The 15,314-nt window shown below is 34.3% G+C and overlaps 1 protein-coding gene across 1 annotated transcript; it reads left to right on the top strand.

Moving 5' to 3' along the window:
* Positions 1-7,254: 7,254 nt before the first annotated feature.
* Positions 7,255-14,208, top strand: LOC115991568 (la-related protein 6A). Its single transcript, XM_031115366.1, has 11 exons — positions 7,255-7,624; positions 8,160-8,241; positions 11,122-11,216; positions 11,321-11,392; positions 11,464-11,543; positions 11,659-11,743; positions 12,880-12,927; positions 13,026-13,091; positions 13,161-13,337; positions 13,612-13,705; positions 13,797-14,208. The coding sequence occupies exons 1-11, from the start codon at positions 7,319-7,321 to the stop codon at positions 13,922-13,924; spliced, it is 1,233 nt and encodes a 410-aa protein (XP_030971226.1). The 5' UTR covers positions 7,255-7,318; the 3' UTR covers positions 13,925-14,208.
* The last annotated feature ends 1,106 nt before the right edge of the window (positions 14,209-15,314 follow it).

The following is a 15,314-nucleotide window of genomic DNA, read 5'->3' on the forward strand; positions in this document are numbered from 1 at the left end:
TCATTTATACCTCCCAACGAAAGTAACTGCACGAATTTTCCCGCCCATAAAGGCAAGGAAATCTCCACCGTTAGATCACCATCGCGCCGTTGAACGTGGGAATCACAGAGCCGCCCACATTTAATGAGGACACGTTTCACCTTCCAAAAGCTCTAGGAATGTGTCTCGGGCAGACGAAGAGTCTCGGGAACTGATAGGTGACAAAGATTGACAAGTTTTGACAGAGGCCTGATGTCATCAAAACCCTCCTATCCGGTCGAGGATCCGGACAGCAGAATTTTGAGGGGCTATTGTGGGGCCAAAGAACTTATGACCTGACCCACTTTCCATTAGAACTCAAGGCCTGTGCCGAGGAGAGTAGTTACCGAGGACAAGTGGTGAAAGACCAAATAACCTAGAGATGCAGCTGAGGATGATCCTGTCCTCGGCATCCCAAGACTTTAAAGGGAAGAGCGACTTATCGTCAAAAGCCGCCTCCAAAGTGCCCCCGGAAGAAGAGGCGAGTAGAATGGGACTCACATGGGGGTATGGAGTGGGGGTGGTTCAAGGTAAAGACGTCACCTCCGCATTGAATGCGCCCACAAACGTCCTAGCCATATTAATGGGAAAAGACTCCTGAACAGTGTGGTTTCGGTTATTGCAACTCACAAAGAGTGGAGGGAGGCGACTGATGGGACAGGTACTCGAGTAGGTACCTGCCTTATCAACAGATGGAGGGTCAGGATTAATTGAGAAGGGCTATATAATGTGAAGGCTTATGCGCCAAAGAAGGAGGCCAAAAACCAGAGACCCAAAATAGGGAAAGGAAGAATATGAACATTAAGCTTTATGGGCAAGATCCACGAACAACCGTAGCTCGTCTCTACGTGTCCACCATGAGTACCATGATTAACTGCCATCCAGTGACCAAAACCTAGCCTTTCAAGCTCACGCTATACAAATTATATTGTTTGGGCCCTTAACGTACGAACCCAACATCATTTTAGGGGTCGTTACAAATTTTGAGTCCTTACACAACATTTTGCATATTTTCAATTTCCTTCACAAATTGAGTTTTGAGAATAGTTTTTGTTTTCTGTTCATTTTAAGTTGCCAAACAAGTTTTTTAGTTTCAAAAATAGAAAATTGTTTTTGAAAATAGAAAATAAGGGGAAAAACCAATTACCAAACATACCCTTATTTTTCCTTGTAAAGAAACTTGATATTCTTAAGGCTTGACAACGGTTTAATAATGTTGGCAACCATAGAACAATAAATTATTGGTTGGTTGGACTTTGTTTCATTTTTTAGAGGGAGGAGGTAAAAAATAAAGAATTTGAAAATTGTCGTTATACTTGTTTTAACTTGTCAAGCTCATATACGGGCTCTCAAAAAGATAAGAATCCTTTCATTTGGTGGGACGACTGCTATAGGGACTTCGTGAAAAAAATTTTAAGTTTGCAAAAAAGTCAAGTGGACTACAACTTTCATTTTTTTATTCAAGGCGAGGAAGCATTGATCTATGGTTATGTATAAATATAAGATTTAATAAGAAGTTTTTATATAATTGGAATCACTTTTAATATAATAAGTGTAAATTATATGTATAAAATCATATGACAATGCTGATAATTTTCTATTTTGAGCATAAAAGACAAAAAAGGCAAATAGAGAATTTGAAAATTGTTGCTATATATATATATATTTTTTTTTTTTTTGAGGGAAAGGTAAGTAAGTTTTATTTAACTAAGAGAAAAGTCCAACTGGAATGCATCATCCAAATTAAAATACATGCCTTTTAAAACTATATTTATGGACATCCAAATTAAAATACATGCATATGAGTGTTTGAAAAAACACTCGAAATCCAGTTTGTTTTGAATTAGTAATTGTTCCAAACAGATTCAATAAAGGTTTGAAAATAAGAATGTTGTCATTTTTCCATGTGCATACGTACCATTACTCCATCAGTAAACCCAACTACCTAACTAGCTGAAATAAATAAATAGCTAACTGTTTTCTTTCTCTTGCCCGCTAGCATTAAAATCAACAATAAGACTCTCTCCATTAACCCCTCTCTATTGTAAGTTACCAATTACCTCTTCACCACTTCTTTGTTTTTGTCAATGACACTTTTATCTTCTTTTCCCTTACCAAAGATAAATGAGTTTCATTCCTCTATTCACGGTTTCACAAACAAAACCAAGTCAGCCCTCTAATTAGCCGGCTTTCTTTAAAACATTGAATCTTGTGCCAATACCTCTTTGACTCTGTTTTAGTCTCTCTTTTTGTTTGTTATTTGTTTCAATCACATACTTAAAGTAACTACGAATCTAGCTAACTAAGAGCCGCCAATATCTAAAGCTTTCATCAAGTTCAAACCAGCTGGTGCCTGGTGTTCTGCAATATTTGCGCATAATATTTGTCTGTTCCTCTTCCATGTATTGAAATCAATTTAGAAACTCCAAAAAGGGTACTCTTAAGTTGGTTCAAATACCTACGAATTAAATATTTGACATTCTAACTAGAGCTTCATTTGTTCTAGACTCTTTATATTTAAATAAAACCTATAAAAGAAAATATTTATGCTCTTTTTAAAAATTGCTTTCTCTCACTATATGTATGGACATCCAAATTAAAGTACATGCATATGAATGTTTGAAAAAACAGTCGAAATCCAGTCTGTTTTGAATTAGCAATGATTCAGATTCATCTATTTAACTGTAGAGCTAAACAAGTTGGTTCCAATAGCTACCAATTATATATTTGACATTCTAACCAAAACTTGATTTTGTTCTAGATTCTTTAAATTTAAATAAAGCCTGCAGAAGAAATTATTTATGCTCTTTTTAAAAATTACTTCCTCTCACTAGTTGGTAATTACTTTAGTTGTGCTCATTGTTAGTTCTGTACCGTTTTCTTTTAACTGGCCTCCTTCTCATGCCACATCTCTTGATTGATAGATTTATTGACTCAGCAGGATACACAAACTGAAGTTCCTACTTCGAATGTCCCCTTAAAGCGTGAGTTCCATTTTATTGATTATTTCCAAATCCTTTAAAATTTATATTTGACATCGTTGTTCACACTATCTAACTCCCATTCAATATTGCTGCTTCTAATAGGTAAATTTACTGAACCATGGAATTTTGGCAAGCCAACACAAACTTGTGAGAGTTGTGGAGCTATTTTATGGTATGAAGAGAGGAATGTGAAGTCAAGAAGACCATCACAACCAAAGTTTTCGTTGTGCTGTGTAGAAGGAGAAATTTATTTACCTTTGTTAAAACGTGCACCTCCAGTTCTTGAAGAATTGCTAAATTATGTTGGCCCATCATTTGTGCATTTCCATGACAACTGTCGGCGATATAATGCAATGTTTGCAATAACATCAATGGGTGGAAAAGTTGACAAAACTGTAAATGATGGAAATGGTCCTTATGTCTTCATGTTAAATGGACAGGATCATCATCTGATTGGCTCTTTGTTACCAGTTGAAGGATCGGAACCAAAGTTTGCTCAACTTTACATATTTGATACAGAGAATGAAGTGCAACATAGGATAAGGTCGATTTCATCTGATAAAGAAAATGATGGCATTGATCCCAAAATTGTTAACTCTCTAATACATATGCTTGATGAAAACAATGCTTTGGTTAAGGTTTTCAGAATGGCCAGGGATCGCTACACTGAATGTAATACTACAAATGTGAGATTGCATCTCATTAATTGTTGTACCAATCGTTCCTCACAGTATAATCTACCTACTACCTTTGAAGTTGCTGGACTTATTGTGGGTGATTTTGACTGTAATGATAGGTATCGTGATATTATTGTTGAGGATCGTGATACATGGGAAGCATTGGCTTCTAAAATGCCAGAAAATGCTTCGACTACTTGCTGCAGGAACCACCCTATATCAAATTTCAAACTTTCAAGCATGCTAAAAAATTGGAATGGGACATTGGAAACGAGATGAACCTTATCCTTACGGTTATGAAGAATTTATGGTTACGTGCAAAAGATGCTCAATCGACCTTGAAATGTTTAAGTTGGTGAATAGGTTTTTTTTTAATTCTCTTCTTTTTTTCATTTTCTTTTTTTTTCATTTTTTTTCATTGTAGCATCACTTAAATAATAAGATGTGATATTCAGTTTTATTTTTTATTTTTATTAATTGTTTGTTAAGCTGGACAAAAGTTTTACAATTATGATTTCCTTAATGGTTTGCCAAAAGGAATGATTATGGATTATGGGAAATTCGAAGCGTGATGAACCTTATTCTTGTGGTTATGAAGAATTTATGGTTACAGGCAAAACATGCTCAATCAACCTTGAAATGTTTAAGTTGGTTAATAGGTTTTTTTAATTCTCTTTTCTTTTTCTTTTTCATTGTAGCATGACTCAAATAATAAAATGCAATGCTTTTATTTTTATTTTTTATTATTCATTGTTTTATCTTATACCATCCTCCGTGTCATAAACCAAAAATAAAAAATCAAAAATCAATAGCATCACTTAAATAATAAAATGCAATATTTTTTTCAATGTTTTGTTTTTTTATTCATTGTTTTATCTAATGCCATCCTCTGTGTGATAAACCCAAAAAAAAAAAAAACAACCAATAGCATCACTTAAATAATAAAATACAATATATTTTTTTCATTATTTTATTTAATGATATCGATTCTCGTGCAACAGTACAGGTTACATACTAGTTGTCGTAAAACATAAAGCAATGAGATTTTGACTTGGAATTAATGCAATTAAGGACCAATCAAAATTAATTGCAATGAGATTGTAACGTGCTAGATTGCATATTATCATTAATTCTTGATGTGGCTTGTCAACGAGAAACCAAATTTTACATTCACACGGCAATACTATTATTAAATACTGGGTCCCACTTAATAATAATAATTAAAAACCACTTGAGCTGTACCTATTTCTAAATACTCCATCCGCTCTTACTCTTTTTGTCATCTATTCCATTTTGAAATGTCTCAAAATATTGTCTTGTTTTTAAAAATAAAAGTCTTTAATTTACTAATATTCCTATTATACCCCTAATAATTTACTAATTCAATTTTTTGATAAATTTTTTTAAGGGTAGTTTTAGAAACTTATATATTTTTAAAATATAGACAAGACAATAAATGATATTCTTTTAAAAAGTTTGACTTCTTAAACAGGACAAAAAAAATGGGACGGAGAGAGTAGTACTTTGACTAATAGGAGAGGAAAACACTACTTTTATGTGCTTGCTGTAGCGCCTAGCCAGTCTACCTCCTCTTTACAATTCTCTCTCTCTCTCTCTCTCTCTCTCTCTCTCTCTCTCTCTCAAGCAAGAATTTGTGCAATAAACCCAAAACTTTAGGGTCTGTTTGTTACTGTTATTTAAATAACATTATACGTATTTTCTCACACTTTTTTACTCACACGTATTTTCAAAAAATACAAATAATGTTACTAGAATAACATTACCAAACGGGTCCTAACTACTCAAAAGAGGAAGATAAAAGGTTTACATAACATTTTAAAAGCATTCAAGGCATTAAGGTACATATAAAACTTCACACATATATTATTATATTCTTAATATTTATACATTGATTTATTTTTCCGATTTATTTTAAAGAGTTAAATTACATGCTTAAATTGTGTTTATTTAGATTAATCCCTTGATTTGATTGTTATTCACTATGAATTAATAATTTTTATTTTTATTTTAAGAGAAATGCTATGTTTACAACATTTTCACAACAAATCCTAAGTGACTAGTTGTTATTGGTTGTTATGTATGGATAAAAAAAGTAATTTAAATTTTGAATTCAAATTAGAACTAATAACAACTTTCTACCTATGATTTGTTGTAAAAATGTTGTGGACGTAACACTCCTCTTTAAGATAATGCTATGAAATATGTAGTTAATTGAGATTCTAAAGAAACCTGATCATAATAATGAGTTTGGATCAAATTCTAAACAAACTCATATCGAAGTAAATTTTGCAATTAAGTAAATTAAACTAGGTAAGAAAAAAACTGAAATAAAGTTTATTGTTTATATTAGATTGTATATGACGATTATATTAGCATATAGTTGTTTGTATATTTTGTTATTTGTGTCAATCAATATTTCTTAGATTATTTTACTTCTAATCTTGTATTTTAATCTTGCACCCTAACCCAAAATCCAGGCTCTGCCACTGGTAGGATTATTATGTTATTTATGTTGTTTTGATTGTGATGAACTAAATTTTATTTTAGAGTGGTGTTCATTTTTTTTTTTAGAAATAATTTTAATATACTGCTAATCCCGCAGCTCGAACCCTTTTCCCCCTAGACCCCCAAACACTTTGTATATGGGGAGGTGCCAATTCAGTTATAAGGTCTTTGGCAAGTGGTGTTCATTTTTATCAAATGTTCCAAATGAAAAATGACATTTTTACTCTTCGGTTAATTCAAAATTAAGGATTTATCTCTTAGAGTTTGTTTGGTTGGAGTGATTTTGGGAGAGATGAAAATTAAGGAGGGAAAAATATGAAAGAAAATGAATAATTGAAGTGTTTGGTTGGGAGGTGATTTTGTTTTGTCCTCGTGCCCACATATTTGGGAGAGGGGGGGTTGGGTTGTTTTCTCCCTAAATTGGAGAAAAAATGGGCTTAGATGGGAAATTACCTGTATGCCTCTTTCCCTCTTCCACATTATTTGTTTTGTCTTTGTTTTTTTTTTTTCCAATGTTAAATGTTCAATATTTTTTAAGTTCTTATTAATTTTTAATTTTTATTTATAATAGGAGTATGATGACAAATTTATACCAACAGTATTTTTTAAATAATTATTATTTTTAATTAAATAAAAGGGTTTCTATATTTTTTTATTTTTACCCAACCAAACACGCTTGAATGAAAGCTAGGACTGAGTTAGCTCCTGTACTCTAGTGCAACACAATGTGAACACGTAGTAAAGTTCCATTTTTGCCACTTATATCATCATGTCGGCTCAAGTGCATCTCGAACTAACTATTACACAAAAAATTTGAAAATTTTCAAAAAAGTCGGAGGTGAGAGAAAACAATAATGACGTTTGGGGGAAATTTGAAAGATTGAAAGGAAGCGGTGCGGCTTTGTGCCAAAAGTATTTGACAAAGAAAAGACCAAAAATGACGAAATTGTCCTTACGAGATACGGACCCATCAGTTTTGGCAATATCAATATAAAAAGGGGTCAGAGACGTGGAGGCAGAGAGGGCAGGGCAGGAGAAAGAAAGGCAGTTTTTTTTTTTTTTTTTTTTTTTTTTTTAAAAGAACGCCTTTCTTTGCTCCCTTCCTCCTCCTCAATGGAAGGCCTCGAGGTCGAGGGTCCCGCCTCCGCCTCCGCTGCCCAGACGGGCCCACCTGAATCACACGATCTTGATCTTGACTACTCTTCACCCGTTGGATCTCCGGACCACGAACACCACCACCACCACGATGACGTGCTTCCCGAGATTCACGCACTGCCGTCCGATGACGATCATGATCATGATCACGATCCCGATCACGATCACGATCACGGTCCAGAGCATGAGCAAGAGCAAGTTCAAGGTTCCCCCGGTGGGCCCGCCGTCCTCACCGATGATCTCAAGCATAAGATTATCAAGCAGGCAAGATAACCTTTCTACCTCTCTCTCTCTATCTACACACCCTTATTTATGAGGAAAAAAAAGAGAGGTTTTTGATCTAAGAAATCAAGTCGATTTGACTTGACCTAGGAGTGTAGAACTCGACTCTCTGGGCGGCAGGGAATAGATGTCACTATATAAGCTTTACGTTTTGTTTGGTTCTCTAGAAAATGCTGGGAAAATAATTGAAGGAAATATGAAAGTTGTTATTTTTAGCAATATTTGATATGTGAAGTGCCATTGAAACCTTTGGTAAATTAAATGAATGCATGTTTTTACTCATAACCGTGCAATATGGGAAGTCCTTGAAAGTTGAAACATTTAGATGGCACCTACAACCCCCATAAGAATGGAGTGGTGTATGAGGTTAGGGGTTCAAGACTTGTCAAGATTGATACTTGTCATTTATTACCAATGCAAAAGTAGTCGCTTGGGATTTTTTTGTTAGTTCTATTGATCCAAAGTTTAGGTGTTATGTATGTCCTCAAGTACCATGGAATTCTTTTATGTTTTTCAGGCAGAGTATTACTTTAGCGATGAAAATTTGCCAAACGACAAGTATATGATGAGCTTGGTGAAGAAGAATAAAGAGGGGTTTGGTAAGTCTCCCAACTTTCGTAATTTGATTTAGCTCTATGTTGATGGTGCCATAAATTATGCCAACATTCCACATTACAAACACATGAATAGATGTTGACGGACATAAATTTAACTCGCGTGTTTTTTATAAAAATCTGTTGAAATAAATCTTTCATGTTCTATAACATTAGCCACAAACACAGGGCCACTGGATTCAATCTTTTTCAGCCCTTAGCACAATCATTTTTTATACAAGACTTTAATGCTAAATCAACATTGTCTCATTCCTGCATATTATTCTATTTCTATCAGTATTATTTAAGGAAAACATTTCATAATTAGAAAGACAAGAATAGGGATCATGAAAATGATGAGTAAAGCAGGTACTTCTGACAGGTTGCCCTGCCTGGGTGTTTTCCTGGTGTAGCAAGTTCTTGCTGTGCCGAGCATCTAGGATTGGTCTGAATGACAACGCACCTAACTGCATACTGATTCCTTCTCTATTCTTATAAGTCTTTTTGCCGGGAGCAGTTTTTGGTTTTGGCTGCACCCAGCTTCTAGGAATAGTCTTAATGACTGTCCCTACCTGGTTTAGTTTGTCCTAAATACATTTCTACTTTGGATAGGCAAAATACATTTAATTTTCAAAAATCATTCTTGGTCCATGAGTCCTGGTTTCCCTTAATTATCATGTTTGGGGTTGGAACAAAGCCAAGAGCCTTGTAGCTCAATTGGCATCTCTTGATGTTTCCAATGAAGATGTCCAGGGTTCAAAACCCCTGAATTATAAAAAAAGAAGTCAAACGTGTCAATCTGAATTCTTTAACTGCGCCCTTGTTAAAATGTTGGCTTTTCTCAAAGAGGAAACCAGGTATGTTAAATTATAATATTCTTTGGTCCTTGGATTGTATTGTTTCAAATTGGATGCAGAGGTTGGACTCTCTGAAGTTCTCGTTTGTGGTTGGCTATATTATAAAATACATTCTTGGTCAATCCTTTAAAAAAATGAATACTTTATTCTGCAGCGTTCATTCAAATCCTTTGACTGTGTCCTGCCCCTTGTTGCAGTAGTATCCATCCAAATCCTTTGATGGTGTCTCACGCACAGCAGCACATGTCCATTTGTATTTTGGAAATAAAGCAATTGCAAGTAAACCTATGAGAGTTAGAGTTTTGATTTGAAAAGTTGATGTACATTTCAGTGGGATTCTTTTAATGATTGATTTATTTTACTAAAGAATAGAAGCTCCCTCATTTACACAAGATATATACATAAAAGACTCCAAATAAATTACGATGAATGAAAGTTACAATCTAAAGGAGTAAGAATCTTAAACATTGATTTTAACTAGATAACCTCAAATGTGTGATGAATCCTCTCCTTCCACAAAAGTCCAGAAAAAGGCATAAAGGGGCTAGATTCCAAATGAAGAATACCAAACCAATTCCTTAAACCAGAATATAGCTCAACAAAACTCTTTCCATGAAAATGTAATTTCCTGAACCTCTTAAATTTTCATGATTTGAATGAACATCAAATTTGCCATCACTATAGAACCCCCACCTCGTGGGATTAGGACTCCCATTGTTTAGGATATCAGAATACAATATATCAAATTTAGAATCAACTAAATCTTTTTCTAATAATTAAAGTAAAAAATAAATCTGAGATTTCTTGGGCTTGTCTTTTGTTCTGAAACTCCAAATAAGAGATAGCTGAGGCGTCCTTGTCAGCTGCAATGATATGCGACTTCAGGTAGATCACTTTCAATGATTGGTTTCCATACCATATATCAATCCAAAGCCTGATCCAATTGTCATCCCCTAGCACTTGCTTTACATACTGCAAATCTATCCCAACTTCCACTAGTACTCTTCCATATACTACATCCATGGGTACTTCTTACCCTTATCAACCATCAACCCCAATCCTCCCCATATTTCAAACCAATGATCCATTTATACAAATGAGAAGATTCCTCTGATAATGTCATAGCTATTTGTCCAACATGGCTATATTAAAAGTGCCATGGCTATTTCTTGGGATATGTTGCTCGTCAGCCTTTATTGCTGGATTTTAAGTGATAGAGGGGATAGGACCTAACATGTCTTAGGCAGGGTGCAGCCTCGCAGGGGTGAATGTGTGCCTTATTAATTGATATGGTGGTTTGAAGGATTGATAATGGGTTTGATGGCAGTACTTACAAATAGTAAGTAAAAGAATGTTGAATGGCATGAGTAGCGCATAATGTTGAATCCATATGTCCACTTTCCTGAAACAACTTCTAACTATGCTTGAACTTGCTGACCCTTTCCTTTACCACTCTGACTCAAGGGACCTTAACTTTTATGATGGCTGGAATATGGAAGCACCGATGCAGTCACCACATTTTTTTTTCTTTTGATAGATCGCCACTCATTTATTGCCAACATAGGAGCCATCTCTCCCTCTCCGTGTCTGTCCTTTTTTGTGCATCTGGGTGTTTGCAAACTTCAATCACCATGTTCCAGTCAACCTGTTTTCCTCTTGCTAGGGAAGAAACTTAACATATTGATGGAGAAGATTTTGCTCCTATGGTTTTATTGAATTTTTCAGGGGGCAGTTATGCCCAAAGAGTAATTCTAAACCTTTTGTATTTATGTCTATTTGAATCTATGTGTTTGTCATGCATATACACAAGGATATGCAAATAGAGAGTAGTAATAATAATTATCTTCTTATCTTTGTTGCAATTGGGTTGCGACCTTAACCTTGAGTTTATATATATTTTATGGGTTAATTCCCCCCCCACCCCTTCCCCCCCCAAAAAAAAAAAAAAAATTCTAAATTTAGAATCTTTTATATATATTTATTTTTTTGGTAAATAAATGACGCTTATTTTATCATATTTTCCTCGCAGTTCCTATAGCAGTTATAGGTTCTTTTAGGAAAATGAAGAAGCTCACCCGTGACTATAAATTGATAGCAGCTGCACTAAGGGAGTCTTCATTCCTTGTAATCTTCTTCTTTTCCTTACCTTCTTCTTTCCCTTTTTAGCGACTTTGGAGTGCTCAACATGGTAAAAGTCATATTCAAGATCTATTACATAACAACTGCAGGTTGTGAATCCAAATGGAAAGAGGGTGAAACGACTTCATCCTCTTCAGTTAACTGAGCCTAGGGATCCAAAGGTACCACTTTTGATGGCATTGATATTTTTCACTCAGATGTAATTTTGTAGAATCTAATTTGCGGACCCTAGTTATACACTGTTTTGGTAGAAAATTTACCTGAGGATCATTCTATGGAGAACATTCAGAGGATATTTGGTGGAGCTGGAAAGTATGATTTTTTCCTCATTTATGTTTCCATGTGGTCAAGTTGCTCTTCATTTGTTTTTTCGTGTTGTCATAGTGGTGCCTTATGCTGATTGTAGAATTTCATTTTTAATTTTCAGGGTAAAGAATATATGTTTTCGTGATCCCCATGCAGTAGAAGAGTCAACGAAAGGCTGCAAGCCTGATATGCTGATCAGTAGTAAGGTGTGCAACTGGAAAGGATTGACTTTGTTGTTTTATTATTCTTTTTTTCAAAAAATATTCTTTAGCATTGTTAATGCTGAATTTTGAGATGCTTGGAGATATGAACAAAATTTCTCTCCAAACTAGTTTGGAGAGAAACTCTTCAAACTTTTCATATATCTCTTTTTGGGTGTGAAATTTGAAAATCTAGCCATTGAATTTCATGTTCCTTATGTTCTTAACATGCATATCAAATTTCGTTCAAATCAGATGTTATTTACTATTTAATCAATAAACTTATTTTTTATATACTATTTTAGATCACAAAAACTAAAAATTTTAACATTTGTTTGATGACATAGCAATTGATCTTTGGTCTTCTTGAAATTTTGCAAGCACAAAGGATATGATAAGAACATGCAATCTAACGGTTAAATTTTCAAAATTTACATTCAATATAAAAATATATGAGGAGTTTGTAGGGTTTCTCTCCAAACTTTGAGACCTATGTGGAGGTGAACTACTAGTGCTATGTCCTGTTTTTGTTTATTTGTGCTTTAGATGGAATGGTTTATATGAAATGCCATGTGCATGCTACCAGATGTTAGAGCCCGTGTGTGTGTGTGTGTATTATTTCTTGATTTGTGCCCCCATAGTACATCCCCAGTGTACTCAGGTTGGCTTTTTTATTAATAATATCTTACATTACCTATCAATATATATATATAAAATTTCTTAGAGGTCTCTTGAAATAATGCTTTCACTTGGAGCTTGAATAGTTGAATATGTTAGAATTTGTACCAAAGTTGTAAGTTTCTTGTAGTAGGAGCCTTGTATAAATGATTGCAATCACTTGTTCTTGGCTACTTTCATTTTCAGGAAATAACTTGCTCTTGCTACTTTTGTGTTCATCTCTTTGTTGACTTTATTTATGCTCCTTTTTTTCTTCTCTGGGTGAAAATGGAATGCTATGCATGTAAGTTGTCCACAACATGCAGGCCTAGTGTGAGATGCTTTGCTTACTTTTTCTAATATTTATTTGAGGAGGATTCCAGCTTTCTGGGTTTTTCAATTTGCTGAAAATATTTTGCGCGTGTAGTTTTGATTGTATTATTTGATTGGAAGATTTTTAAAAGGTTTCTTATTTTTGAATGTAGTTACATGCTCTTGTGGAGTATGAGACTGTGGCAGCTGCTGAGAAAGCTGTGAGTATCAAGTCCTCTTTCAAATATTTTGGCAATTTGGTTGTGTTGTTTGGATAACTAATATTATAGGCTTGGTACTTTCCTGGTAATTGGATCAGGTGGCTACTTTGAATGATGAACAGGACTGGAGAAATGGCATGCGGGTCAAGCCTCTTAATAGAGTGGTAATTCATGTGACCTTGCATCTCTAATTTTGACAAAAATAGGTACTTGTGTTAATTTCTCTGCTTTAGGGAAAGTATGGGCAGAGAAGACAACCATGGAGGGGATCGGGATCTGATTCTGAGAGGAATAATACTAGCCGGGGATCTGATTCTGAGAGGAATAGTACTAGCCGGGGATCTGATCATGCAGGAGATGAGGAAAATCATAACTTGAGTGAGCATCATGATGATATACCTGATGAAGAGGTCAGTAGTGTTACTATTTTTTAAAGGATACATATATCAGCATTTTATGTAACGCCTTTGATATATTCTCCTTTCAAATTTGTGTATCAGAGCATTTTGTTGTTTGAGTTGTACCAGTATATTATACATTACTCACTTCTACAGTAGCCCTAGTATAAGACACTGAAATGTTATTGAAATTAATTTGTTGTTTGCTTACACCAGACTTTGTTGTTGTACAATGAAATAGAAGAATGCCCCGCATATTCAATTACGTTTTATGTCTTCATTTTAGGATGGGGAGCATTTATCCAAGGAGAAAAATGGGCATAAAGGTCGAAATCAAGGCAGACCTAGAAGGCAGAATTATCGTGGCAACAATGGGCTAGGTATGAGACAAAACTGCCGCTTCTTGTGCCTTTCCTTTTTTGTTGATAGTTACATTTAATTTAACCCAGACATTGATACTGTTACCCTTAGGTCATGGAAGAACTTCATCAACTCATCCCATTGAAGCCTCAAAGCCACCTCCTGGGCCAAGAATGCCTGATGGAACTAGGGGATTCACAATGGGGCGTGGTCGGCCTCCCATTTCCAATCAAAGTTAGCAAGTGTTTTGAATCTTTGATCACCAGATGGAGAGTAATTCTTGTACTTGATGCTCTTTCCAAATATCTTTTGGTGATCAGGGAGTCAGAAGTGGGTATATCCATGATGGATTATATCTGAACCACTTGGATTTACAAATTGTCATCATAATTACTTCTGATTCTATTGTTACACTAATGCTTGTTAGATTTGCTTGTAACATTTTGATTAAAAAAAAAAATACGACCACAGTCAGTATTCAGCCGTGGTCACTCCTTGGAGACAGCGTGGATGTCTTAAGTTTCATCTTTGCCAAAAATGTTTATAAGTTTTTTTCTCAAAGACAACAAAGGACCAGTGAGTTGGAAGTGATGGCACACCTCTGGTCAAGTGTGCACTACTAGTGAATTAAAACCAATAGGAGCTGACTGCGATTCACCTAACCTTCTGTAAGTTTTTGGAGAGTTACTCAAAAGTTGAATCTGTCTGTTCTTTTGTACATGAGTCAGTCACAAGCAAATCTCCCTAAGAGTATTCACAGAAGTATTTGTAAAATAGAATAAGCTCCACATTTTGCCCAATCAACCCGGAAACCTCTTATATCAATCTATATATAATGGGTATAAAATCCGTAATTTACCTTGGTACTATTTATTTTTTTTAATTTTTTTTTTAATTTTTTATTATTATATTTTTTTTTACGTATGGAGAATGAAAGAAGGGAAAATAGATGTTATTATTTGTGAAGAGAGATACAATTAAAAAAAATTAAAAATTTTGATATTTTAATAAAACAGAGTTTCGAATAGATAATTTAGTGATGGTATTTTTTAAAAATGATTATATAAAATAAAATAAAAAATTAGATTTATATATTAAAATAAACATGAATTTTTGCCGGAGTTGATTTAAATGCTTAAAAAATTTACAATTTAATGGTCACAGGACAATTTTTATATCCGCATGATTCCATTCAACCAACTAGCAAGTCCTTAGCTACACATGATGGCTATGGGATGGGATCAAATTCTTTTTGGCGCACGAGTGTCTGCATTCTGTGTTTTTTTTTTTTGGTTAACGTCTGCATTCTTTTTCATTGATTCTATCCTATTCCTTTCTATTCTTCTTTTTTCTTTATTTCCTTATCATAAATATATATAGATCGGGGATTTTTATTTTAATAGATGAATTTGAAAAAAGTTTCATGCTAAATGATATGTTAACTATTTGTTAAGAAGCATGTAATACAGGGTTTCACGATGTAAATGACTTTTTTGTAAAATTACCATCATTGAGCTAGAATCTTTCCGTATTGTATGTGCTTCTGTACGATGCAATTGAAGCGAAATGGTAATGAAAGTTGAGTTAATTAAGAATTAATATGTATTTTTTAAAAGTTCCTCTCAAGTA

The sequence above is a fragment of the Quercus lobata genome, chromosome 5 (assembly GCF_001633185.2).
Source record: "Quercus lobata isolate SW786 chromosome 5, ValleyOak3.0 Primary Assembly, whole genome shotgun sequence".
Lineage (NCBI taxonomy): Eukaryota > Viridiplantae > Streptophyta > Magnoliopsida > Fagales > Fagaceae > Quercus > Quercus lobata.

What these genes read in the sequence shown, in the direction of transcription:
- LOC115991568 (XM_031115366.1), top strand. Translation starts at nt 7,319, where the DNA reads ATGGAAGGCCTCGAGGTCGAGGGTCCCGCCTCCGCCTCCGCTGCCCAG. An exon ending in ATGATATACCTGATGAAGAG is followed by an intron (nt 13,338 to 13,611) that starts GTCAGTAGTGTT and finishes TCTTCATTTTAG; the next exon opens with GATGGGGAGCATTTATCCAA. An exon ending in TCGTGGCAACAATGGGCTAG is followed by an intron (nt 13,706 to 13,796) that starts GTATGAGACAAA and finishes TGTTACCCTTAG; the next exon opens with GTCATGGAAGAACTTCATCA.